Genomic DNA, 23,423 nt, shown 5'->3' on the forward strand with positions numbered 1-23,423 from the left:
TAACACTACAGTAGGGGGATACTTGAGTTAAGGAGGCCAAAGAGTGTGGGTGCTGCACAAATTAACAACATGGATGTTGAAACCTTTAAGGATGGTGAAAGGAGACAGGGCGGAGGGGGGAAGAGTCAGATGCTAAAGCTCTTAAAAACTGTCCAAGAATGCCTTCTATAGACTGAAAGTTTTTATTGATCTTAGATCAGGAAAAATAGAGGCAACACTGATTTCAAAGATAACTGAAAGTGGTGCCAAAAGAAAGCCCTGGAAAGGGCAGTAAGGAGTGAAGCAAGTGCTGATTCCTCCATCATAGCCACGTGAGAGGAAATGAACGGCCACAGGGCCTTCGCTGGAGGTTTTAAGGGTCATAATGCCATCAAGGGACTACCAGGGTTCAGAACAAATGAAGAAAGAGGAGGAGTGTTTGAGGAAACAAAGTATGTTAGGGAGTTTGGTCAGAACTGAACCTAAGTTTCAGAAGGCAGAGAGGCACTAGTGATGAATGAGGGTCAAACGGTCTGGGAAGAGTTAGGCATGAGCTGGGTAGAGACAAACAGATAAGGCCATGGCTGAAGAGAGGCTTGATATAGAATTGAACAGCTGTAATGTTTTAGTAAAACACTGACATTACCAAAAGGCATAGACCACTGCTACCCAATAGAACTTTCATGATAATGAAAATGTTCTATTAATATATCTGCTGTGTCTAATATGGTAATCTCACTAGTTACATGTGGTCTTTAAGCACCTGAAGTACAGCTAGTGTGTGTAGGGAAAATACATAGCAACAGTAATGGATTAAGGTGTGGCCCCCAAACACAGCAAGGCATCAACAGTAAACTATTATTTAAAGTGCCTAGAACACTGATCACTGGTAATAGTTATTGTTACCATTATTAAGTGTGTTTGAGTTAGGTTATAATGAATCCATACTCACAGATGAAGATGCTATTAAATACACATATAATATTATCTTTGGCATTTCTGAATGTTCTCAAAATTTCCCATGTATAGTGGAAAATATTTGTCTTTAGTCATACTAACAGATAAAAACTAATGACTGGGTGTTAAGATTTTCATGGCATTGAAAATCATCAGCAGATAAAAGATTAAGCACACAAGTCTCTCAAAGTATGTTACCATATGGTACTACATTCTCTGAACAGTGATATAACAAGAGTATTTGCAGAGGAGTAAGAATTTTCCAAATAGCAAATTTGTTTAACTTAGAAAAGTCAACATTAACAGATTGGTATTCACTTTGTGTTTGGAAAAGAGAGTTTAGTTATGGAAGAATAACCAAAGAAATACTGGGAAGAAAAAAAAAAAAAAGGACGATTCTCCAATGTCTTTATTTGCACGTTATTAGACTTGCCTTGGTTTTTTCAAAATTGGCTTCCTCGGTCATTTGCACAGCTTGTTTCACCTGTTCGTAAGCACGTGCTTCTCGTTGCTGCACATCTGCCAAGCTGCTTCTTACGGAAACTAGCACAGACATCAAGTCATCTCTTTCTCTGTCAGCACAAAAAGAACATTCACAACAAGGAATGATCAAATGATCATGTACTCATAAGTCAGGAAGAAAAGAGTATTCGTATGTGTTAGAAGAGCCAGGGTGGGCCGGCTCAGCATGTATTAAATAAAGCATGCCCCAGAGAAAGACCCTCTGTCCTTACTTGGAGAGCAGCAAGCAGAGCAGCCAGAAAGGCTGAGAGCATTCATGGCAGGACTGCATCTGCGTGGGACAATGACCTATTGTGGAGAGGGCTGCAGAGTAAATCCCGGAAAAGAGAAAATTACTTTTAAAAAGAGGGGAAAGGGATGCTGAAAAGGGAAAATGCAACAAAGTAGGGCAGGTAGGGATTGCACCCCAAAGTAGAAGTCAACATTTTAGGAAGGAATTAAGGCTTTGTTCACACTGTTGAATCTTCCCTCACTTACTTGAACAAATATATGTCCTTTCCTTTTTGCCTTTCTCTGTAATCCTTTTTTTCCTGTCCTTCCCTTTCAATTGAATTCTTTCACCTACTTAGGAACACATTCTTTCCTTTCAATGGGTAGCACTCTGAACACCTCTGATCCCTTGGTTCAGCATGTAACATTCACAATTTAACACACTCTTATTCCACTGGGGTTAATCACTGCCAAGCCCCACCTCTTTCTCAGCAATTCTCAGAAGTACCCTGAGCTAAGCTGTTTATTGGGGGTAGAAGTAAACTCCTTGCCAAAATGCTTTGGCATGTAAAATAGCAAGGATCCAATCTCATTAGGTTAAATAGATCCCATATAAAATATTCCAGGATATTTGGAAGTTATCGACCAAATAAAAATGTTCAGTAGACCAAAGAGAAAGTGAGGTGGGAAACTTTCTATACAGGCAAAGCAAAAAAATATTTGTTGGATGGTCACACATGCTGTTCCATGCTTTGTTAAAGAGCTCAAGTTTTAAACTGTGGTTTCAAATTCATTTGAAATAAATGCTTGCAGTTTCCTTTTCATTGCCAAGTTCTAAACTATCAGAAAAAGAGCCAAATGTGATTTTTTTTTAAAAAGCAAGTTTTAAAGAGTCATAATTTAGAAGATTATAAACTCTGAGTCTGAATTACTTGCAGAATTAACCAATGACTCTATTAAAAAAATCTCTTAAAGGTAAAATAATTTAAACTATTTGTGATATTTGGAAAGCAGCCACATTTTAAGAAACATTTAATATTGAACAAAGCTACAATTATTAGCAGTTTCATAAAAGCTCCTTTTGTTTAAAATAAGAAGAAATCGCCACCAAGTATCTTAAAATTCATGGGAACATGGTGATATTCATTTTAGAATTTCCTGATTGGTTTTAAATTGATAAAAATAATTTAAATTTTTTATTCTAAAGGAAATGAAAAAAGAAGTAAATTGTTTTGATCAAATGTAATCAAGCATGATGATTATGTGAAACAGAAGAATCAAAGCAAGATTAAATTATTCTAGTAAAGTAAAAAAATAAATTAAATGCAAACAAAATTGAATTTGTATTTATTTGCATTTTCAAAAATGCCCTATAACGTAAAAGGGGACTAGCTCTATCGAGGATATGTAATCCAACTAGGACCTGTGATTCTAGAAGAAAAGAAAAATTCACTCTTTAAGGATAGCAAGTCAATATAGACTTCATATAGTCATCTTTCTTAAATTTCTAAGAACTAGAGAAAAGCAAAAGTTACTATTCTTTGATATTCTTATCTGTTCCTGATATCACGCCATCACCAAAACCAAAGTTACAAATAAAAAGAATGAACAAAAAAGCTCAGTATTTATTAGTACACAAAAAAATCAGAACGGGATCAAAATCTAACAAATTTGCTTTTTATTTGAGACTTATGTTTAATACACTTAATCTCTTTTCAGGTTACCGTCTTGCCAAGAGTAGTGTTTGTCACATAACAGATGCTCAATGAAATAAACAACAAAAGAACAAATGAATAAATAAGGAATTTGCTATAGGAAGATGTCAAAAATGGGGACATAAAGCTCCCTCCCGGTTCTAATATTTGATGGTCTAAACTGAAAAGCCATCTGACTATTGAGAATTCAAAAATAAATAGTTGCTCTGGTTCAAAAAGTTTTCAGAATATAAGCTCACCAACTTTAGACTACGGAACCACAGAAAATCAACAAAGACAAACTCCAAAATATAGATGTCTTGTTAAGCTCATCAGTCACAGTGAAACCACAAAATGATTATACTAAAAATCTGTATCACCACTGGACTGATACACTCCAACTTTCTGTAAGGCAAATAAATGCACTGCGTGCTTCAAGGTGGCCCTCAGCCCATCTGGGAAGTCTGTAGGTCGCTATTTTAGCAATTTAGGATTATCTACATAGTTGCTACATTTTGATGGTTTTGTTTTAACTCAGCCAGCCAATATACAAATAGCAAGCATTAAACCTAACTAGCTAAATAAATAAATAAACAGCTAGCTAGTAGCTAGCCCCTGGCTACAGGCCCCTTCTCTCAACACAAGGCCTTGCTTCCTGCTCCATTCCGATGTTCATCTGGCTGTCACCTTCTTGACTTATCTCCCATATTTCAGCCCCACACTTGTCCCCTGGGTCTAACAGTGTACTCATGATCTTCCCCTTACATGCAGTCAATTCCAGCCACCCAGAGTTAACTGCCCAGTCAGCTGTGGTCCTGCTTAAGCCCGGAGTCCACAGGGCCAGCCTAGAGCCAGGCCTGAGTGAGGCTCTCACAAGGTGAAGTTGTACAGAGACACAAGTGACATATCAATGTCAGGGTGGGAGGGCAGTTCTCCAAATTACCATCTTCCGTGGCAAAAATTCTGCGAGTGCTTGAAAACACCATGTGAATATTTTAATGAGAGTAATCAAGGAGTTTCTTGAAGGAAAGCCAGCAGCAAAGCATTAACCCTGCAGCATCCCAAGATCCAGATGAAGGAGCAGCTCAGGCAGAAAGATGACATAAAGAGTATGAAGACAGTTCTAGGATGAAAAACCATGTGCTTACACACACTCACGAGCGAGTAATACTTAAGGAACTTAGTGCAACAATCAGAGCCAAAAGGACTAAGAAAGTCCCTGAACAATCTCGGCCAAGTGTTTACAATAAGCAAAAGAGAGAGTTGGTTTGATAAATATGCATGAGCTTTACCTTGAAATATGCAGTGCCTAAGAAATGCCTTATAATTCCTAAATTATTCCAGAGTTATTATCAATTTTAAGCATTATTAAGCCTCATTTATGAGCATTATTACTACTGTTTTTAAAAAGAACGCCTGGAAGGCTGACTACAACATTTCTTTGTTCCTCATTTCTGGGAAGTTCCTGCTATAGTCTTTCAAAGCCAACCATACAGAGCACTGCCAGTGACCCACCCCAAAATCACAAGCTGGACTAAAGTCCCAGAATAGTAGCCTGGTAATCATTTCTCTTTTTTGAAAAGAACGCTGCAACTTCTCCAAGGTACTGTGAGCTACGGAAAGGAATTTAATATAAAACAGTACCATCGTGGCCACCATTAGAAGGTATTTTGATTATTAAGCAGGAAAAAGAGGTTACTGTTACTCTTACCTACCCCATGGCATAAAGAGGCCCAAGTGAAAGGCAGAAGTTCAAAAACAATAAGAAGATTTCAAATCAACTGTAAAAATGTATCAAATGTCATCAATGGTCGTTAAGTATACTCTCCAAAGTCCTTGAGGTCCTAATAAAACATCACAAACACATAGGTAGTGTGGTCTGCAAATCATGCCTGATCTTCTTGTCAACTGCACATGTCATTTTTGTGTCATATATTCAAAACAGTACATGATAAAGGATGTAACAAGGGAGCTTAAAGCTGGTGTCAACAATACCACATTTCCAAAACAGGCCAGGAAAATGTTTGACTTATCATATTTAAAGATATATATATTATTAAATTCTATATTAAAATCATGCAGGAAATATTATGATAATGGCTTTTTGAGGGGTCAGGCTTCTAACTATACACAAAACTATAAATTCAAACCTAAAAAGTGATAGATACTCTTCAAAGTCAGCAAAACACTCAATATTCAGCATGCTGCATTAATAAATTGAAAGAAACTGAACACCAACTTAGGGCAACGGAATCATAGAGACAAAAATTTTCATTGACAGTAAAAGCAAAAATCTTTTACTGTTTTCTATATTAAAGCAGAATAGGATATGATATGCTGACAAAGCAGAAAATTGAACTAAGTGGGTTGACATTTAAGAGGCTAAGAACTCAAATTTAGGATAAAGACAAAGGAATACATAACTGAGCAAGAATCTAATTTCTAAATGACTGCCAGAGTTGGAATCAACATTATTTAAATGAGCACAGCAGACAGAGAGAGGTGACCTTGAGCACAGAGAAAAGTAGGGGACATGGAAGAACACACACCATAAACCACCTCTGAATTCTATACTAAATAATAATTCTCAACTTCCACTAAATAAAATTTTCACAGGAAAAGGCTTCTTCTGGAATAGTGAAAACAGAACAAAAGGGATATACACAAGAATTGTAGCATTTCAGTCTAGATAAAAACTTTGACAACATAAAAGCTCATTTGTAACTTGTCCCTAGTTAACGCTCAAATATTAATACCAGGAGACAGTGGGTCTTTCTTCTAGTACACTCATAATATTCCTTACAACAGACACGTGATAAAGACGTGGTAATAACTCACTCTACCTAAACTACAGCAGGGAAATCAAAGATATGGCAAAATCAAAGGAATTCCTATCACACTGTTTTGTTAAGAATAATGCTGTATTTGTAATTTGTCCTAGAACTGGACAGATCTGTAGAGATTATCTACTTCAATTCTCTCACTTGAAGATGAAACTGAAACCAAGAGATAAAATTATTTGTTTAAAGTGACATGGTTACCCACAGTCGGCAGAATCTACCCATTATGTCTTTGAGGAAGCTATAATGAAGGGATCTTTTAAAAATCCGTTGTATTTGAAGCTTAACATTAATCACATGTTATTTGGCATGCGGATAAAAGAACACAATGCCCCTTTAAAGACACGATTTTCCAGGTTGCCAGAGACTGCGCAGAGGAGTATACTTACTTAGTCAGTCTTTCAATGGTCTGCATGTGAACATTAGTGTGGGTTTGGGAAAGAACAGCTTCATGCTGAGCACATTTCAAACAGAGACCACCAACGCGGTTAGAAATATTAGCAGCAAGAAGAGATTCTTTATGCTTTAGTTGCCCTTTAAGATCTTCACAAGTTTTCTGATATTCAGCTAAATCTTTCCTAAAAAGAGGAGGAAAAAAATTCCAGGAAACGGCCAGGTAAAAGTGTACTACTTTCAAATAAATCATCATAATGATAACTATTACTATCATTTATGGATGTTTACCTTATGCTTTATGTACAATACCTTATTAATTTACCATGACCCTGAAACTTAGATGTGATTATCCTAATTGACATGTTGAATATAGTGATACTTGAATATATTAAATAATTAACTCAGGTTCTTGTAAGATTTTAATACAGATTAGAGTCTACCTCTGATACCGGTTCTCTTTTCACAAAATCCGACCTTCATTAACATCATATTATCCCCAAAACAAAAATGAAAGTCCAAATATAAATCCTAAATAGTTTCACTTAATAAAGGGATGGGGGGATATAATACAACATACTTGAAATGAAGAGAATATCCTATTTTAACTCCTTAAAATTTGTAGAATGTACAAGTTCGCATAAAGAACGTGGCTTTTATCCATGACCACGTTATTATTATTGTCCAGTTTTCTTAAGGCAGAAAACACAAAACATTATCTAACCACAAAGTTCTTCAAAGACCTGTTTCAAAGGACAGTGGGCTACAGAAAGAAGTTATATAGAACTCGCCCACCATACTCTTTTGAAAGTAGCAGCTATAAGCTGGAAACATGTAGCTTGCTAAAGAAAGGGCAGGAGAATCATGTCCCTCTATGTGTGTGTGTGTGTGTGTGTGTGTGTGTGTGTCTAGTTTTTGTTTGTTTGTTATTACTTTATGGGCTTACCCCTGGATGAGGTTTTTCTCCCAGTTGACTTTTTAAGCATGAAGTGAGCAGTATATGGGTTGTATTTTCTGCCTCCCCATTAAAACTGTGGTAAAGTCAACTTGGCAACTGAGCTTCCCTGTCTAGATGTCCCTTTCCTACTGCCTATATTTTTTTAAAAAAAATCAACTTCTAGCTCAAAAAGGAGATTACTGAAGGCAGGTACTTAATCTCCAGCCCAGCCTACTCCCTGTTGTCAGAGTTTCTATGTCAGGGGTCCACAGCTATCTTAACTTGCTCACTGTCACAGAGAGGCAGCCTATGACCAAGACGCCTGCCTGTCATACGTTACTTCAACTGTTGGGGTTTTCAAGCAGCACAGGGGAGGTGGAAAAGATCCATAGGCCATCTAAGTGTTAAAAAAAAAAAAAAAAAAGCTAATCTAATGACAGTCTGAAGTTGAGGGGTGAGGGTGGGAGGGGAGGGGAAGAGCCGAGGAGCTATTTCTGTCCTATCCCTAAAATAGGGAATACACCAACACAGTAAGTGTTTTTCAACAACATGTGGAGAAAGTCTGACTTTCCAAGGCCTTATAAAAAGAACTTCGGAAGCACATTCCAAAGTCAAAGGGTTCTTATTCCTAATATCTGTCAGGTCCAAACTCAAAACCCTCAAGTAGATTTGGTTATTGGAAATGGAAAAAGAGAAAGTCAAAAAGAAATAGCTACCATACAGCCAGAGATTCTGAGAAGAGTGATTTTATTTCTTTCTTTAAGAAAATACCCCTTTAAATAATCTTAAATTATGCTAAAAGAAAATGAAGAAACAGAAGGATGCAGGGAACAAAGCTTAGAGTTCATTGCAAATTGTAATTTTAATATAATTTAAGATGGCATATTTAAATTATGAATGAGACAAAATAAGTCACATTCCCATAAGTATAAGGACCTAGAAATACATTACTTCAAAAACTAAAGAATCAAATCACAATAGAAATCAAGTAAGATAAAAAGGAAGAAAGCAAGACCATTTAAAAAATGTTAAATTTCTTTGTGAAAAAGTAAAGCTCTCTAGAGAAATCCTAAAACTAGTCAGGGTAATCTATTAGAAAAGCATAAAAAATATTTTTAAAATAAATGAACAACAATACATATAGTGAAAGCCATGAATTCTGGTTCTTAGTATTACTCTAGTTATGTCTCTAAATAGCATGTGGCCTGGAAGATTTTAACACTTATTTCAAATTGGTCTTATTAAAATAAAATTATAAAAATATTTTCAAGTTTATTTGATTTGAAAATACTTTATTGCCACTATTAAAATAACCTTTAACAAAAAAAGTTTATTAATTCCTGGTGTCATTTTCTACTTATTATACATAAATCACTAATGGTTAATCTATAATATGTAAGTTTCATTGGAATCTGTAATATATAGATTTTACAAAAAGAACATGAACACTCATCATATAAACTCTCATCATGCATACAAATACTCAAAGTATTCTATCATTGTTGCAATTTTAAAATTAGGTGAAGGACATTTATAGAGAAAAAACCTTGCTTGTAATTTGAAAACTGGACTGCTTTATTTTCATGATTTATTTTACTTTAAAAACATAATTTTCTATAACAGCAGCTAGTGATTCTTTTTTCTACGAGAAAACACAAACATGTCACAAGTGATGAAGGGATAAAATTTATAAATCAGCTCATAGAAATGGGATTTGTAAAAGGACTCAAAATTTTATGCTCTTTTAACCTTTAATAACCTGAGGAAATTTTTTATGTTGCATATAAAATGTCATCAAGTAATTCTGATATTGATTAAAACTGGCAGTTCAGCAAACATTCAAATATATTTCAAGATTACTGTGGATTTGGCATGACTACAAATGGACGAGTTCTCTTTACCTTAAAAACTTTAATTGAGATTCCAGGATTTCACTCTTTTCCTCATAGGTAAGTTTTAACCTCTCCTACAGAAAAGAAAAAAAAAAAAGTACATTTTTCTCCACGTTTTGTGCTTTATAAGCTAATTTTAATTGTTAATATTAAACTTATTTTTTTCCATTTACCCAAGAGAAAAAAACAATGTGTCTTCTCAGGAAACATTTTCCCTAGTCCACCCTAAATTTTCTATTTTTACTAGATGAATGCCTGCAAAGAACTGCTGAGTCATAAAATGGTGATAACTAACAAATTTTTTTTCTGTCAAAATTGCATACATTGGTTCTTATCCCTAAACGTGTGACTCTGGGAAAAACCAATTATAATCTATAAAGTCCACATGGACAAAGATCAAATTTTATTAGAATCCCCCATTATGGCTGCTGCATATTTGACATATGATTAATATGTGTTGGATGAATGATAAAAAATGAAGTTATGAATCATATGATGATAGACCAAACTGATAAACTATCTAAAGCCTCCACTTGTACCTATTCTTTCATTCAACAAATTTTTTTTTGGCTCTCCTCCTCCTGCCTCCCATTCAACAAATATTTATGGGATATCTAAGATGAAGGGGCCTTGAACCTTGGAACTTATACAATATTCTAGAAAGGAATAGAAAGACAGATGAACAATTTCAATTACAATTGACCCTTTTATAACACAGGGGTTCGGGGTACTTACCCCACACAGTTGAAAATCCATGTATAACATTTGACACCCCCAAAACTTAATTACTAATTGCCTACTGTTGACCAGAAGCCTTACTGATAACACTAAACAGTTGGTTAACACATATTTTGTATGTTATGTGCATTATATACTGTATTTTTTTTATAATAAAGTAAGCTAGAGAAAAGAAAACGTTAAGAAAACCATAAGAAAGAGAAAATATATTTACTATTTATTAAGTGAAAGTGGATTATCGTAAAGGCCTTCATCTTTGTTGTCTTCACATTGACAGCTGAGGAGAAAGAGGAAGAAGAGGGGTTGGTCTTGCTGTCTCAGGAGTGGCGGACGCAGAAGTGTTGGAGGTGGAAGGGGAGCCAGGCATTCCCAGTGTAACTTTATGGAAACGCCTCATAATTGCTGTCTTTTTTTGCCTTTTCTTTTCTCTTAGAATGTTTCTATTAATATATGGTACTAATCCTTCTTCCACCACTTGCTTTAGTTTCTGTACCCATATCATAGAAGGGTCCATGTTGTAACAGAAGTCAAAGCAGTCTTGAATACGTGGAACCCTTCTGCCAGATTGTCTAATGTCCGTTTGTTTTCTGGCACTGCTTCTTCTATGTCTTCTTCTTCATTGCCTGGCACTAGTTTAGAAGCACTCGCCTCCATCAAGTCATCTTCTGTTAATTCCTTTGGTGTAGTGTCTATTAGCTCTTGAATTTCTCCAAGATCTATATCTTGAAACCCTTCACCACCCCCCTCACCTTTTTTTTTGCCATATCCATGATCTCTTTCATGATTTCCTTGATTGGCCCAGTTGTAAATCCTATCAAGTCATGTCCAGTCGTGGACAAAGTTTTCTCCAGCAGGAATTCGTTGTTTTGGACTTGATGGCTTTCCAGCTTTCCACTTTACTGAATGCATGTTACACTGTGTCATTAGAAAATGTAAAGGAGGAAGGTATGCTCAACTAATGTACATGTTATAGAAAGTTGCTGCAAGGTTTAGGAAGATGAACACTGATATGTGGAGGTCATTAATGACCTTAAGATGATCAGTTTGAGTGAACTATAGGGGGTTGAGGCTCAAATGAAGCATATTAAAGCAATAATGGGAGAGAAATGGAGACAAGAACATAGACAACTGTTTGGTATAAAGAAGAGCAAAGATATAGGGTGATAGTTGGAAGAGAATATACAGTCAAAAGAATATATTTTGTGTTTATTTGCTTTTAAGATAGGAGGTTTTAAAGAATATATTCTGTTAAGAATAAACCAGTCAAAAGGAAGAAAAGATACAAGAGAAAGAAGAGATAAGTGCAAGATAGAAACCCTTGGAAAAAGTAAGAAACATTTGGGATGTAGAGCACACAAATGTAGAGATGGACCTTTGACATAAACAGGAAAAAAAGATGAATCTATAACAGTTATAAATACAGTATTAGGGAAGACATAAAAGAAAAAGGAATTATGATGCAGGAAAAGCAAGAGAGGAAGCATGCAGCCAGGGAAAGTAGAATGAAAGAGGGCATTTGAACTATGCTTGGAAACTGGAAACATTTCAATAGGTAGAGGATAAGAGGGAAACATTTTAGGTAGGGAATATTACATAAACCAAAGCTAGCTCTGCAAAGAAAAAAGAAAGTAGGTAACGAGTTTATGAAGTAGCAACTAGTGAGTGGTTTGTGTGCCTACAGGTAATACTTGTAAGAGTAACAGGAGAAGAGTGAGAAATAAATCTGGAAAAGGTAATGTGAGATGAATTGTGGATGGCTTGGGAGACCGGTCTTTACCTTGTGGGTGTTAAGTAGCTCCATAAATTATTCAGATGGAGAAAAAGAGATACAATTCATTTAGTCTTTAAAAATTTTTTTAAAAGAAAGATACTCTTTCCTAAATAAAGTTGGAATTAGGGACTGAGAAAGGGGAGGGAGACTGGGGGCAGAAAGAGCCTTTAGAAAACTGTAACAACAACATCTGTGGATGATAATGAGAACCTGAAGTATGATTCATTCTGTCTTCCCCTGGAACACTCCTTACAGTGTTATTCTTACTCTTTCATCACTGTTGATCAACTCTGACATGTCAAATTTAATGCAAAGAAGACTTCCAGTTAGCAAGAAAAGAAAAAAGAGCTGTTATACAGATCAAAGGATTTAAAAGTATCATTTGGTTTTAAAATAGAATATTTAAAACTCTTGAGGAAATTGGGACATTCCAAAGCAGCTGTGTATATAGTGGAATTTAGAAAGACACAAGCATGCCTAAGGAGGATTCATGCTCAGAAAATTCCTGAGAAGACCTTAAGCTTTCACATACGGTTGATCCCTAGGTTCACAGCAAGCCTAGCCAAATGGTGAAAGAATGCTCCAGCACAGAGCCCATCTGCAGACTGGGAGAGGTGGTTGTTCCTTCTCTCTCTTGTTCTCTCTCTCTCTCTCTCTCTCTCTCTCTTTGTTGGGGGGGAGGGGGATGTTTGTTTCTTTGTTTCAGCTCCTGGCATTCAAGGAAATCTCTGTCAAACAGTAGCTGAACATGAGCTAATAAAACAGACTTCAGTAATCACACATGACATGGAATAGTCTGCAAAAATAATTTGGAAAATTCTCAAAACCAAAAGGACTACTGTAGCCTTCAACAACAACAACAACAAAAAGACAGCTAATCCTGGGAAAGAATAGGCATCTGATTTCCAGTTGTCTGATCACCATAGTATGATAGTGAAATGCTCAATTTTCAACAACAAAAAATCACATGGAATACAAGGAACGGAAAACATGGTCACTCAAAGGAACAGGTAAGTTTAGAGAAACTATCCTTGAGAAACCACAGACATCAGATTTATTAGGTAAAGACATTGTTTTACTGGCAGTCCAAATAAACAAGTATATAAAGGAAATATTAAATTTTTCCTTTGGCAGAAGTCAAAATTAACTGCATATTAACATGAAGAAATGGTTTTGAATCATACAAATTTTTAAGAAGAAAAATAAAGACTGTCCAAAGGGATTCTCCTAGCTTATAACATATTTCCAGAATAACTCTTAAAAAAATTCTCCCCCTAAAAAATTAAAACATACTCATTAATTACCTTAAAAATATGTCAATACCATATGGGTTTATGAAATAACTTCTAAAATTTATTTTTTTAATTTAAAAAGGATTCCAAGTTTTAAATAAACTACTAACAATATCATTTTCTTCACTTAAAAGTACATATCTCTGAGGGTGGAACTATATACTTTTGGAAAAAATAATGATTTTTACAAATTTACACACAAAATTTCACTTAAAATATCTTAAGGGGAAGAGAGTTTTCACCAAAACTGATATTTAAATAGACTATAGTACATGACCTTGTTCCTTTTTTTTTTCTTTTTATACCATCAGAATTCTCAGTGAAATGCTTTGGTAGTTTTAAGACATGTCACAGTCTCTACCAAGAGACACTGACATTAGTGATGTCCATGGTGATGGCAATTGCCTTAATGGCTCCATTTAAACAGATACGTTACTGGGCTGGTTCGCCAAATCAGAGGCAAAGGTGCTCTCTTCTCCTATGTCAAGACTTTGTTCAACTGAAGCTGCTGGGGGTGGGATATTTTCTACAGTTTTGTTTGCATTATTCAAGTTGCTAGTAAGTGTGGTAATATCACACTCCTAGTCCAGGACACCAAATTCATCTTCTGTTGTAACTACATCTTTAGTTTCAAGTGGTTCCAAGGAAGGAGCCAAAAACTCATTTTACAGAGGGTCTGGAGGCTCATTATTGTCTTATTCTGCATCTTCTTTTACTTTACAATCCTTATCACTATCACTGTCAATGGTAATTACAACTGGGGAAAGTGCAGTATTATCTCCATCATGTTTCTCGTGCTTCTTTTTGTGTTTCTTCTTTATTTATTTGCTCACCCTTTCCAAGGACAGAGCATGGAGACGAACATCTACTAACATCGCTATCACCAGAACTGTAAGATTGGTCTTGTTCTTGTGTCTTTACTATCTCCATTTTCTCATATGTGCCTAACTCCTCAGAATCAGAGGACAGTTCAACAAGTTCTGGGGTCCTCTCAGCTAGTGGTTTAACAAACCAAACAGTGACACAGTTTTCTGAAGAAGAATCACTGTCTTTATTTAAGCCCTTATTGGTTTGTACTCTTTGTATCTGACACATGGATGGCTCCCTCTGTGACAAGTTCTTCATATGAACTGTTGGAAGTATTTACAAAGGAAAACATAGCAACATGTACCTGCTCTGAGCTTGAGTAAGATGGTCATGGAGTTTCATCATTCCATGGTGCCTGGCTAACAGTGGCTATATTAATATCCAGCTCTTGGGTCTTAACCTCATCCAGAGATATTGTTATGGCTGAAAAATCAGATGGCTGCCTTCTTCATATGAAAGGGCAGGGCAATCATTATCAGCATGCTGGCCAAAGGCTGCCATGTTAAATTTATACATAAATTTATGTATAAAATGCTCAGTTTGATTAAATAAAAATAGACTTAAATCAGACACAAATGCCTGACTCTTGAAATCATACTGAGTAACATTACTCATGATGATGTGCTGGATGATATTCACTAAAGATCCACAAGCTCCAAAAAGAACTGTAAATTCACATTTTAACCAGAGAACTAATCTGTGAAGGTAAGCTGGACTTCTATGGAAAAATTCAGCTGAAATATTCGCATAGTGGCCACCATCTTCAATATTTCTAACTCGAGCCCCAGCATGATAGAGAATTCATCTAAAATTGATAATATCTTGTTATTGAATTTTCTGCAAAGCTCTTTCATCTGCAGTAGTTGGCCTCCTTATTGCAATTTGTCGCATAAGCTGAGGATTTTCGACATTTCTAGGTCGTATTGAAATGCCTAACCTTTCAAACAATTCTCCACTATCTGGTGGAGGAGTTGTTCTTCCACTCATAGTCCTACTAGGTGAATAAAGAGAAGCATTCCATTCCCTTGTCATAGTTGTAGGGTAGCAAAATTGTGGAACATCTTGGGTGGCAAAAGAAGCATTATATGGAAGCCTTAGGACATACTCCCTGAAGTCATCTGCTGCTCTCACAGATCATAGAATCAAAAGGCTGTTTACATAGTGGAAATTCAGCTTTGTTTTTTTGATCACTCCTATACACAGTGAAAACAACTTATGTAAGCACCGTTCTAAGTAAGACACATTATCAAATCCATCCAAGCATATAGGACACTTGGAATCAGAAGATACATCAGCTGGTACTGTCTGTTGCAATTTGCTAGTGCCAGCTTTAAGTGAAAAGTTGTCCATTTTAAATTTGCTGGCTAATGCCATTAATTCAGAAGATGCGGTAGCGGGCGCTGCTAGGGCCTCGTGGCAAGCTCCCAAAAGCCCAAAAAGCTAGTCGATGGCAGCAGGATCCATGAAGGCATAACCAGTAACTTCTCCGCCTACTCTCAGAAGCAGGAGCAGGTGGGGGCACTTCACCCTCCTCGCAAGACAGCGGAGACCCCAGCAGCTGCTGTGACCCCAAGAAACCAGTGAGTTGCCACACTTTGGACTGGATTTATTCAATGGTAGGTCCTGGGTCTGGCGAGGCTCCATGGTGTCGATTGCCTGGGCCCGCAAGCAAAAGGGCCCTATTTCTTCAGCACTCAGAAATTCTAAAATCCATTCCTGAATAAAGCATTTCGCCCTCTCCTAGGCAAAGACTTTAAATCAACTGTCTTGGCCAGATGAAGTGGCTCACGCCTGTAATCTTAGACTCTGGAAGGCCTAGCAGGAGGATTGCTTGAGGCCAGGAGCTCGATACCAACATGAGCAACATGGCGAGACCCCTGTCTCTACAAAAAACAGAAAAAAACTTAGCTGGGCATGGTGGCGCGCACTTGTAGTCCCAGCTACCTGAGAGGCTAATGCAGGAGGATTGCTTGAGCCCAGGAGTTTCAGATTGCAGTGAGCTATGATGACACTTCTACTCTCTAGCCCAGGCAAGAGAGTGAGACCCTTTCTCAAAAAATAAAAAATAGAATAAAATAAACTGAAAAACAAAACAAAACAAACACAGCCTTAAAAACTCTCGAAGAGCTAAGAGAAAAACGTAGGCAAAGAACTAAAGGAAATCAGGAAAACAAATTATAAAGGGGACCAAACGGAAATTCTGAACCAGAAAAGTACAATAACAGAAATAAAAAGTGTACTAAAGGGTTTCAAGAGCAGATTTGAGCAGGCAGAACAAAGAATCAGTAAACTTGGAGGCAGGACAATTGAAATTATCAAGTCCGAGGAACAGAAAGAAAAAAGAAAGAAAAATTACCATATGACCCACCAAGTCCATTTCTGGGTATTTACTTGGAAGAATTGAAAGTAGGGACTCAAACAGATACTTGCACAGCAATGTTCACAGTATAATTGCCAAAGGTGGGAACAATGCAAATATCCATCAACAGATGAATGGATAAACAAAGTATGGTGCATACCTACAATATTATTTTCAGCCTTAAAAAGAAATGAAATTCAGTCGCAAATTCAACAAAAAGTAGAATAGAGGTTTCCAGGGATTGGGGGGAAAGGAAAATGGGAAGTTATTGTCTAATGGGCACAGAGTTTTTGTCTGGGATAATGAAAAAGTTCTGAAAATGGATAGCCTTGATGATTGTACAACATTGTGAATATACTTAATTTTACACTTAAAAATCATTAAAATGGCAAATTTTATGTTATGCACATTTTACCAGAATTTTTAAAAAGTACAGAAAAGAAAAAAAAAGATGCACAAAAGTACCCAGATACTCACCAGTTCCAGCTTCCATTTTTCAGCTTCACCAGCAGATACATCCTTGCCAATGTCTGCATTGCCGTGGGAAAATGGTTTCTTGGCAGCTTCATCCACTTCAGAATCTTCAGCTGTTATAATCCAAGAATTCTGCATGTTTCCCTAAAACAAAATGTGCCAGTAATTGCAATTGATATTCAACTTTAAATAAACATGCATACTTTACAAATAGAATACTGATTCTTACCCATGATGGAAAAAAAAAAAAAAACATATGCTTCTAAATTATAAGTCAAGAACTATTTTACATTTTCAGACTGTTAGAGTCATATCCTACAATTGGTGCTACAAAATCAAATTCCTACAAGTACAGGCAATAATTTAAATATGAGCAAAGAGGGCTAGACGTCAATGTATTAATGGCATTATCCCTTACTCCTCTAAAGAGATAGACTCTTGAAACAACATAGCCATCCCTTAGTTTGTCTTTCATTTTCTAAATTGCATAGAGGCATGGCTAATAATAATAATAACTGTTAACACATATAGTGCTTTCTAATGTGCCAGACACTGTTTTATTTGTGTTTTGCATATATTAACTCATTTAATCCTTACAACAATTCTATGAGTTAGGTTCCATTGTTACCTCCATTTTATACATGAGGAAACTGAGTCACATAGAGTAACTAGCTAAGGATCACAGAGGTAGGAAGTAGCTAATAAGTGGCAGAACTAGGATTTGAACCCTGGCAATCTGGCTTCAGAATCCATGCCTATGAAATAATAAGAAACATATGTTTGGTCTCTGCCCCCAGTTCCTGACACAGAGCTCCCATAACTCTTGTAATTTCCTGAGTGGCAAGCGTTGTAGGAGCATCTTTTGTTATATTTGCTCTTTGTCCCTGGTTCCTGGCATAAGAGCTTCTAAGACCCTTCGAATCTCCACAGTGATAAGAGTATCTTTTTTATGCTAATGAGATGACTGGTGACAGGGGTCCCTAGACAGCTTCTGGATGGGAGTTGATCACCAGAAAGATGAAGGCATGATTAGAGGACTGGAACTTTTAGCCCCACTCCCCAACCTGCAGGGAGGAGAGAAGGACTAGAGATTGACAATCACCAATTGCAAATGATTTAATCAATCATGCCTGTGTAATGGAGCCTCCACAAACGTCCTTTCTGATGGAGTCTAGAGAATTCCTGGGTTGCTGAATGCATCCCCATGCCAGGAGGCGGGGTACACTCCAACTCCACAAACAGAAGCTCCTGTACTTGGGACCATCCTGGACCTTGCCCTGTGTACCTCTTCATTTATTTGTGGCTGTTCATCTGTATCTTGTATAATATCCTTTATAATAAACTGGTAATACCAAGTAAAGTGTTTCCCTGAATTGTGTGAGCCATTTTAACAAATTATCAAATATGAGAAAGGGCTTGTGGGAACCCCCAATTTGTAGCCAAGTCAGATAGAATTGTGGGTGACCTGGAGACCCAGTACTTGTGATTGAGATCTGAAGTGGGGGCAGTCTTGTGGGACTGAGCCCTTAACCCGTGGGTCTCAGACTAACTCTGGGTAGCAAGTGTCAGAATTGAGTTGGATCATTGGACACCCAGTTGGCATCCACAGAGAAATGGAGAGTGGCTTGGTGTGGGGGGAAAAAAATCCCAAACATTTGGTGTCAGAAGTGTTATGATTAGAGAAAAAAGAACAGGTTTTTTTTTCTGTGATGCTATATACCATTATGCTCTTCTGTTTTTCCAGGAAAATATTTACCTTCAATAAGAAAAACAGTACATATGTGGTGATAAACAGAGCTGACATGCAACTTGCATGTCAGGGATTCAGAAAGGAATGGTAGGGACCATGACAGACCATAGAAATGTGTCCCATCCAAAGGAAGCAGCCTCTACTCAGCTCTAGTCAATCACTGCCACGTGTGAACAAAAATTCATATTACTAGAAAATCTTTTGATTTTTTAAAAAATGATAAGACAGCTGTCTTGTTCTTCATTTGAAATATTGTTAAATATTGGGTCAAAAGTTGTCAAACATGTCTGTGGGTTGAATTTCATGTACCCATTGTCATTTCGTGACCTCTGTCTCCCTCTCAACAGTCAAGGTAATAAGCAGCCCAAAGATCTGGGTAATACTTATATTAATTTAATTTAACAAATAATTAATGAGCTCTTGCTAAGGACCAAAGGATATGGTAGTACTCAAAAGGGAGGACAGGTCTCCAAACATAGAACTACATCGCAGTGTCATATCATACATTAATTCAAAGTAGTATTCTGAGATGCTATCCCATATTCTTCTGGAAGTCCAGTTTAGTGCAAGCATTTGTGTAGCACCTACTATGTTCAGACACTGTGCTGAAAGCTTGGAGGACAAAAATAGCAAAATAAACCATAGTTCCAAGGAATTTACAGTCTAATGAGGGAGAAACACATCCAGGCAAATAATTTCAATTTAATAAGGTAAGTGCTAGGCCAGAGGAGTGCATGGGAGACTATGCCTGAATAGAGGAGGGCTACTAAGAGCAACCAGAAATTCAAGGAAGGTTATCTGGAGAAGTTTTGATATTTGTGTGATATCTTGAAGGATACATAAGGGTTACCTAGATGGGAAAGGCATTCTAAGAAGAGGGATCCTCACAGAAAAGTCACAGAGGTGTGAAACATTAATAGCATGGTGCCTGCAGCAGGATCTTAGGCAATTCAACATTACTAGAGCTGAAGGACAAGGCAATGCACGTCAGATATCTTCTAACTCTGGGTAGCTAGTGTCAGAATTGGGTTGAGAATCAAATAAGAGACTTGAAAGTATAGCATGCCATGCTAATGAGCTTGTACTTGATTCTCTAGGTAGGGCCAAGTCTCCCCATATTTGACTGCATTTGAAGTTACTTTTGAGATCAATGAAGCAGGGTGGTACTAATTTCCTATGGAGAATTTAGAGAAAGCATTCAGACCACAGATCTCTGATGTAAGATGTATCATTCTTTAGAAAGAAGTGCTAGTTTAATGGATACTTTGCTTTTTCAGACAGCTTTAAAAAACTTAAATGGTGGCCAGGCACAGTGGCTCACACCTATAATCCTAGCACTCTGGGAAGTCGAGTGCTTGAGCCTAGGAGTTCAAGACTAGCATAAGCAAGAGTGAGACCCCATCTCTACCTAAAATAGAAGAAAATTAGCTGGGCATCCTGACACACACGTGTAGTCTCAGCTACTCAAGAGGCTGAGAGAGAAGAGGATTGCTTGAGCCCAGGAATTTGAGGCTGCAGTAAGCTATAACGACACCACTGCACTCTAGGCTGGGTGACAGAGTGAGACTCTGTCTCAAACAAACAAACAAACAAACAAACCCAACTTGAATGGTATTTAACCAAGATTTCAAAAAAAACATCTAAAGATCATTAAAAACCTTTGCTTTCTTCATGGAAGGGAAGGTTGATAGAGGGGATGAGGACAAACAGGGAAAGACATGGCTCTCTCCTTGAAAAACACTCCTAGATCTCTGAAATGAGTACATAGGCCAAAATTTCTAATAAATAGTGTTTTAATACTATTATAATTTTTTGAACTCTAGAGAAAAGCTTTCCACGAAGAGAAATTTTAAAAGAATAAAAAGTGATGAAAAATGAAGACAGAAGTGAAATATACTTTGAATGGTTTTAGTCCTTAAAAAATCATCTGCTTGCTTCTTCAACTTCGAGGTTATAAACCAGGCCAAAAGCTGAAAGTCTTGCATGCAGGCTACCATCCAAGTCCAGGGCTAAAAGTGAGAGACAACAAAAAGGAAGTTCTTATCTTTTCTGCTGGGGAAAACTTCTATCCCCTGCAAACAAAGATGGCTTACTTCAATATTGACAAACTCTTCCTAACTTATGCAGAAAGGCAGTATAATTTAAAGTTAGGTGGATGGATTTAGGGAGCTAAACAATCTTGGGTTTGAGTCCTTGCTTTGCCATTTTCTAGCTCTGGGACAATAGACCAGTTATTTAGGTTATTTCACTGCTGTGTACCTTAATTTATTTCTCCAAAAACAGAGATAATAACACTGCCTTGTGTGGGTTTTGTAAAACTGAAATAATATAATAGAAATGAAGTGCTTGATGCAGTGCCTGGCACTTTATAACCGTACAGTCATCAATAAATGTTGGTGATTACCATTTAACTATTTCAACTATTTTTTTAAAAGAAGGCATTATGAAGCACTGCAAAATCTATATTCAAATCAGCAAATAGTTTTGACAAGATCTAGCATCACCATTTTAATTGACTCATTAAAAAAGCTCCCCTCCCAAAAAAGAAGATACTATCTATTGATCTGTTTATATTTAAGATATGCTAAAAAGTTTTATTCACATGAAAACTCCCAATACAGCAGTACCATTCATGCATTGCTGAAATGCCTTAATTCACCTACATAGGTTAAAAAATGGGGATAACAATTCTATAACAACAAATAACGGAAGACCAACATTAAAATAGCTGTCAAGGTCACCTGACACATCCACAATAATAATTTCAATATTTGCATTACATTTTAGCTCACGTGAATATTTAAAAAAAAAAAAAACATCTCTCTATAATCTTGTCCTTTCTACTAGGACTGTAGTTTTCTTTAGCAATTTTTTTTTGCTCATATTGCAAGGCATGTGTGTTTTTACCATCATTTCCTTCCTCTTTTGCATTACTCATTTCTCTTGCCCTCTGATTCACTTGTCTGCCTAATTTCCTTTCTCACTTCACTTCCCCTTCTTCCACTTCTTTGCCATCGTATAAATATTGAAGACTATGAATAATTGAGTCACAGCTTGCTAAGTTACTATACATTTGGAAGAAAAGCAAAAGAACATATTTATCTTATAAATGAGGTACTTCTAAGTACTTTCTATATGGTAATATCTTCTTCGAACTGACATTAAAATAATGAGCAATGAAGTTAGATTTTTAACCACTAATATTCACAATTATATACATCTTCAGAAAAAAGTTATCTTGTGAGGGGAAAATAACTGATTACAATCTTAAAGGTAATTGCAGAACTATAAACTAAAGAGCTATTCAGCCCATTTTCTTTTTCAGAGTTAACATAACCAGATACTTCTCAATAGCAAATTCTAACACATATAACTCAAGGATTACAAATAAAATACCAAGTCAAGTAAAAAAATAAAATAAAAAAGACTTCAAAAACAAAGATTTGAGAATTCCTAAGTACAACATCAAGACTCTCATACTTTTTCTCAATAACTGATTTACTTACAACAACTACGTCAAAACCATCAAAGTAAATTTTGAAGTAAAACTGGAACAGGCAAATTTTAAAACTTCCCCATGGAAACTTAAATTAGTCTCAAAAAGCAGAACAAACTGTGATTAGCTATCTCTTACAGCAAAAGAATGAAAAATTTTTAAGGCAAAAGTACTATGAGAAGTCATCAGAAGATAGTAAGTTTGAATACAATTTAAATATCACCACAATGATTTTGTGTCACAGAATTATAGAGATCATCTGAACCACTGTTCTTCAAACTGTGAGCCACTGATATATCACTTAGGCAACTTGATAAAACGTCATATTCCTAGGACCCAACAAGACTAACTAAATCAGACTCTCATGGAATAGAGCCCAGAAAATTTGCATGGTCAACTCCTGATATAGGTTAATCTTTGAAATTACCAATGAAGAAATAGAGGACCCATAGGGTTAAGCCACACAAAACCCTGTGAAATTACTTGCTAAACACCCAGCTTCTTAGGGACAATGCCAAGACTAACATTTTGATTCTTGGACCCCCAGGCCCATCTTCTTTCTGCTGTACCGTGCTGCTAATTAGACTTATTAGATTTCAGAGCTGAAGGAAAACTTAGAGAAATACAATGGGAATCTAAACTAAGTCAGGGTTCTAAACAGTTTCTAGATTAAACAAAGTCCTTCCTATATAACACACTTCCTGCTTTCAGATCTGCTCCTTCCATATGGCAAAAGCATACATAGTATGCTCAGAGAGGAAACCAGAGTGAACATTAGGCATCACTACATCATTTCCTTTGAGGATTCATTCCACCACAGTGAATTTTGATTTTTGAGGCCTCAAGCAAATACCAGCATAGTACTTTGGCCAGACTTCAAGGAAAAAAAATCTAATCAGTTTGGAAGGTTGGAGGAGAGGGAAGGAGGGAGCATTCCAACTAAAACGAAATTGGTGGTTTTTAAAAATGCTTACAGATGCATCCGGAAGTGTTTGTTCCCTCATTGTCTCCTCTTGTATTTGAGATTTGAGCTGTTGCTGGAGCCTTTCATTTTCAAGCACAACTACTTGTACTCTATTTTTCATTCCGGAGAGCTCCTCCTATAAAAAGCAGAAAACAAATACATTAAGCATTTTTAAGCAATGCTTTCGTTTGCCAATTATTAAAGGATCCAGCATGATATAAAGTATAGAAGAAAAGTTCTCCATCCATCTCCTGAGATATTGTAATCATACTTAGACCAACAAGGCAA

At 36.5% G+C, this 23,423-nt stretch overlaps 1 protein-coding gene and 2 pseudogenes across 3 annotated transcripts in view; all 3 read right to left on the reverse strand.

Moving 5' to 3' along the window:
- The window catches only part of SDCCAG8 (SHH signaling and ciliogenesis regulator SDCCAG8), a 202,155-nt gene that overhangs the window by 162,872 nt on the left and 15,860 nt on the right, over window positions 1-23,423 (reverse strand). For 2 of the 3 annotated variants that reach the window (XM_069484544.1, XM_069484545.1), the window contains exons 5-9: window positions 23,146-23,271; window positions 16,929-17,069; window positions 9,434-9,498; window positions 6,592-6,780; window positions 1,370-1,508 (exon numbers count right to left, since the gene is read on the reverse strand). In XM_069484544.1, coding sequence (XP_069340645.1) covers window positions 1,370-1,508; window positions 6,592-6,780; window positions 9,434-9,498; window positions 16,929-17,069; window positions 23,146-23,271 — 660 coding nt within the window. Of the gene's footprint in view, window positions 1-1,369; window positions 1,509-6,591; window positions 6,781-6,886; window positions 6,977-9,433; window positions 9,499-16,928; window positions 17,070-23,145; window positions 23,272-23,423 lie in introns of all 3 variants that reach the window. The other variant, XM_069484546.1, reaches the window with a different exon arrangement.
- LOC138393353 (E3 ubiquitin-protein ligase Topors-like) lies at window positions 13,564-14,046 on the reverse strand (annotated as a pseudogene).
- On the reverse strand, window positions 14,051-16,469 carry LOC138393354 (E3 ubiquitin-protein ligase Topors pseudogene; annotated as a pseudogene).

Source organism: Eulemur rufifrons, chromosome 11 (assembly GCF_041146395.1).
Source record: "Eulemur rufifrons isolate Redbay chromosome 11, OSU_ERuf_1, whole genome shotgun sequence".
Lineage (NCBI taxonomy): Eukaryota > Metazoa > Chordata > Mammalia > Primates > Lemuridae > Eulemur > Eulemur rufifrons.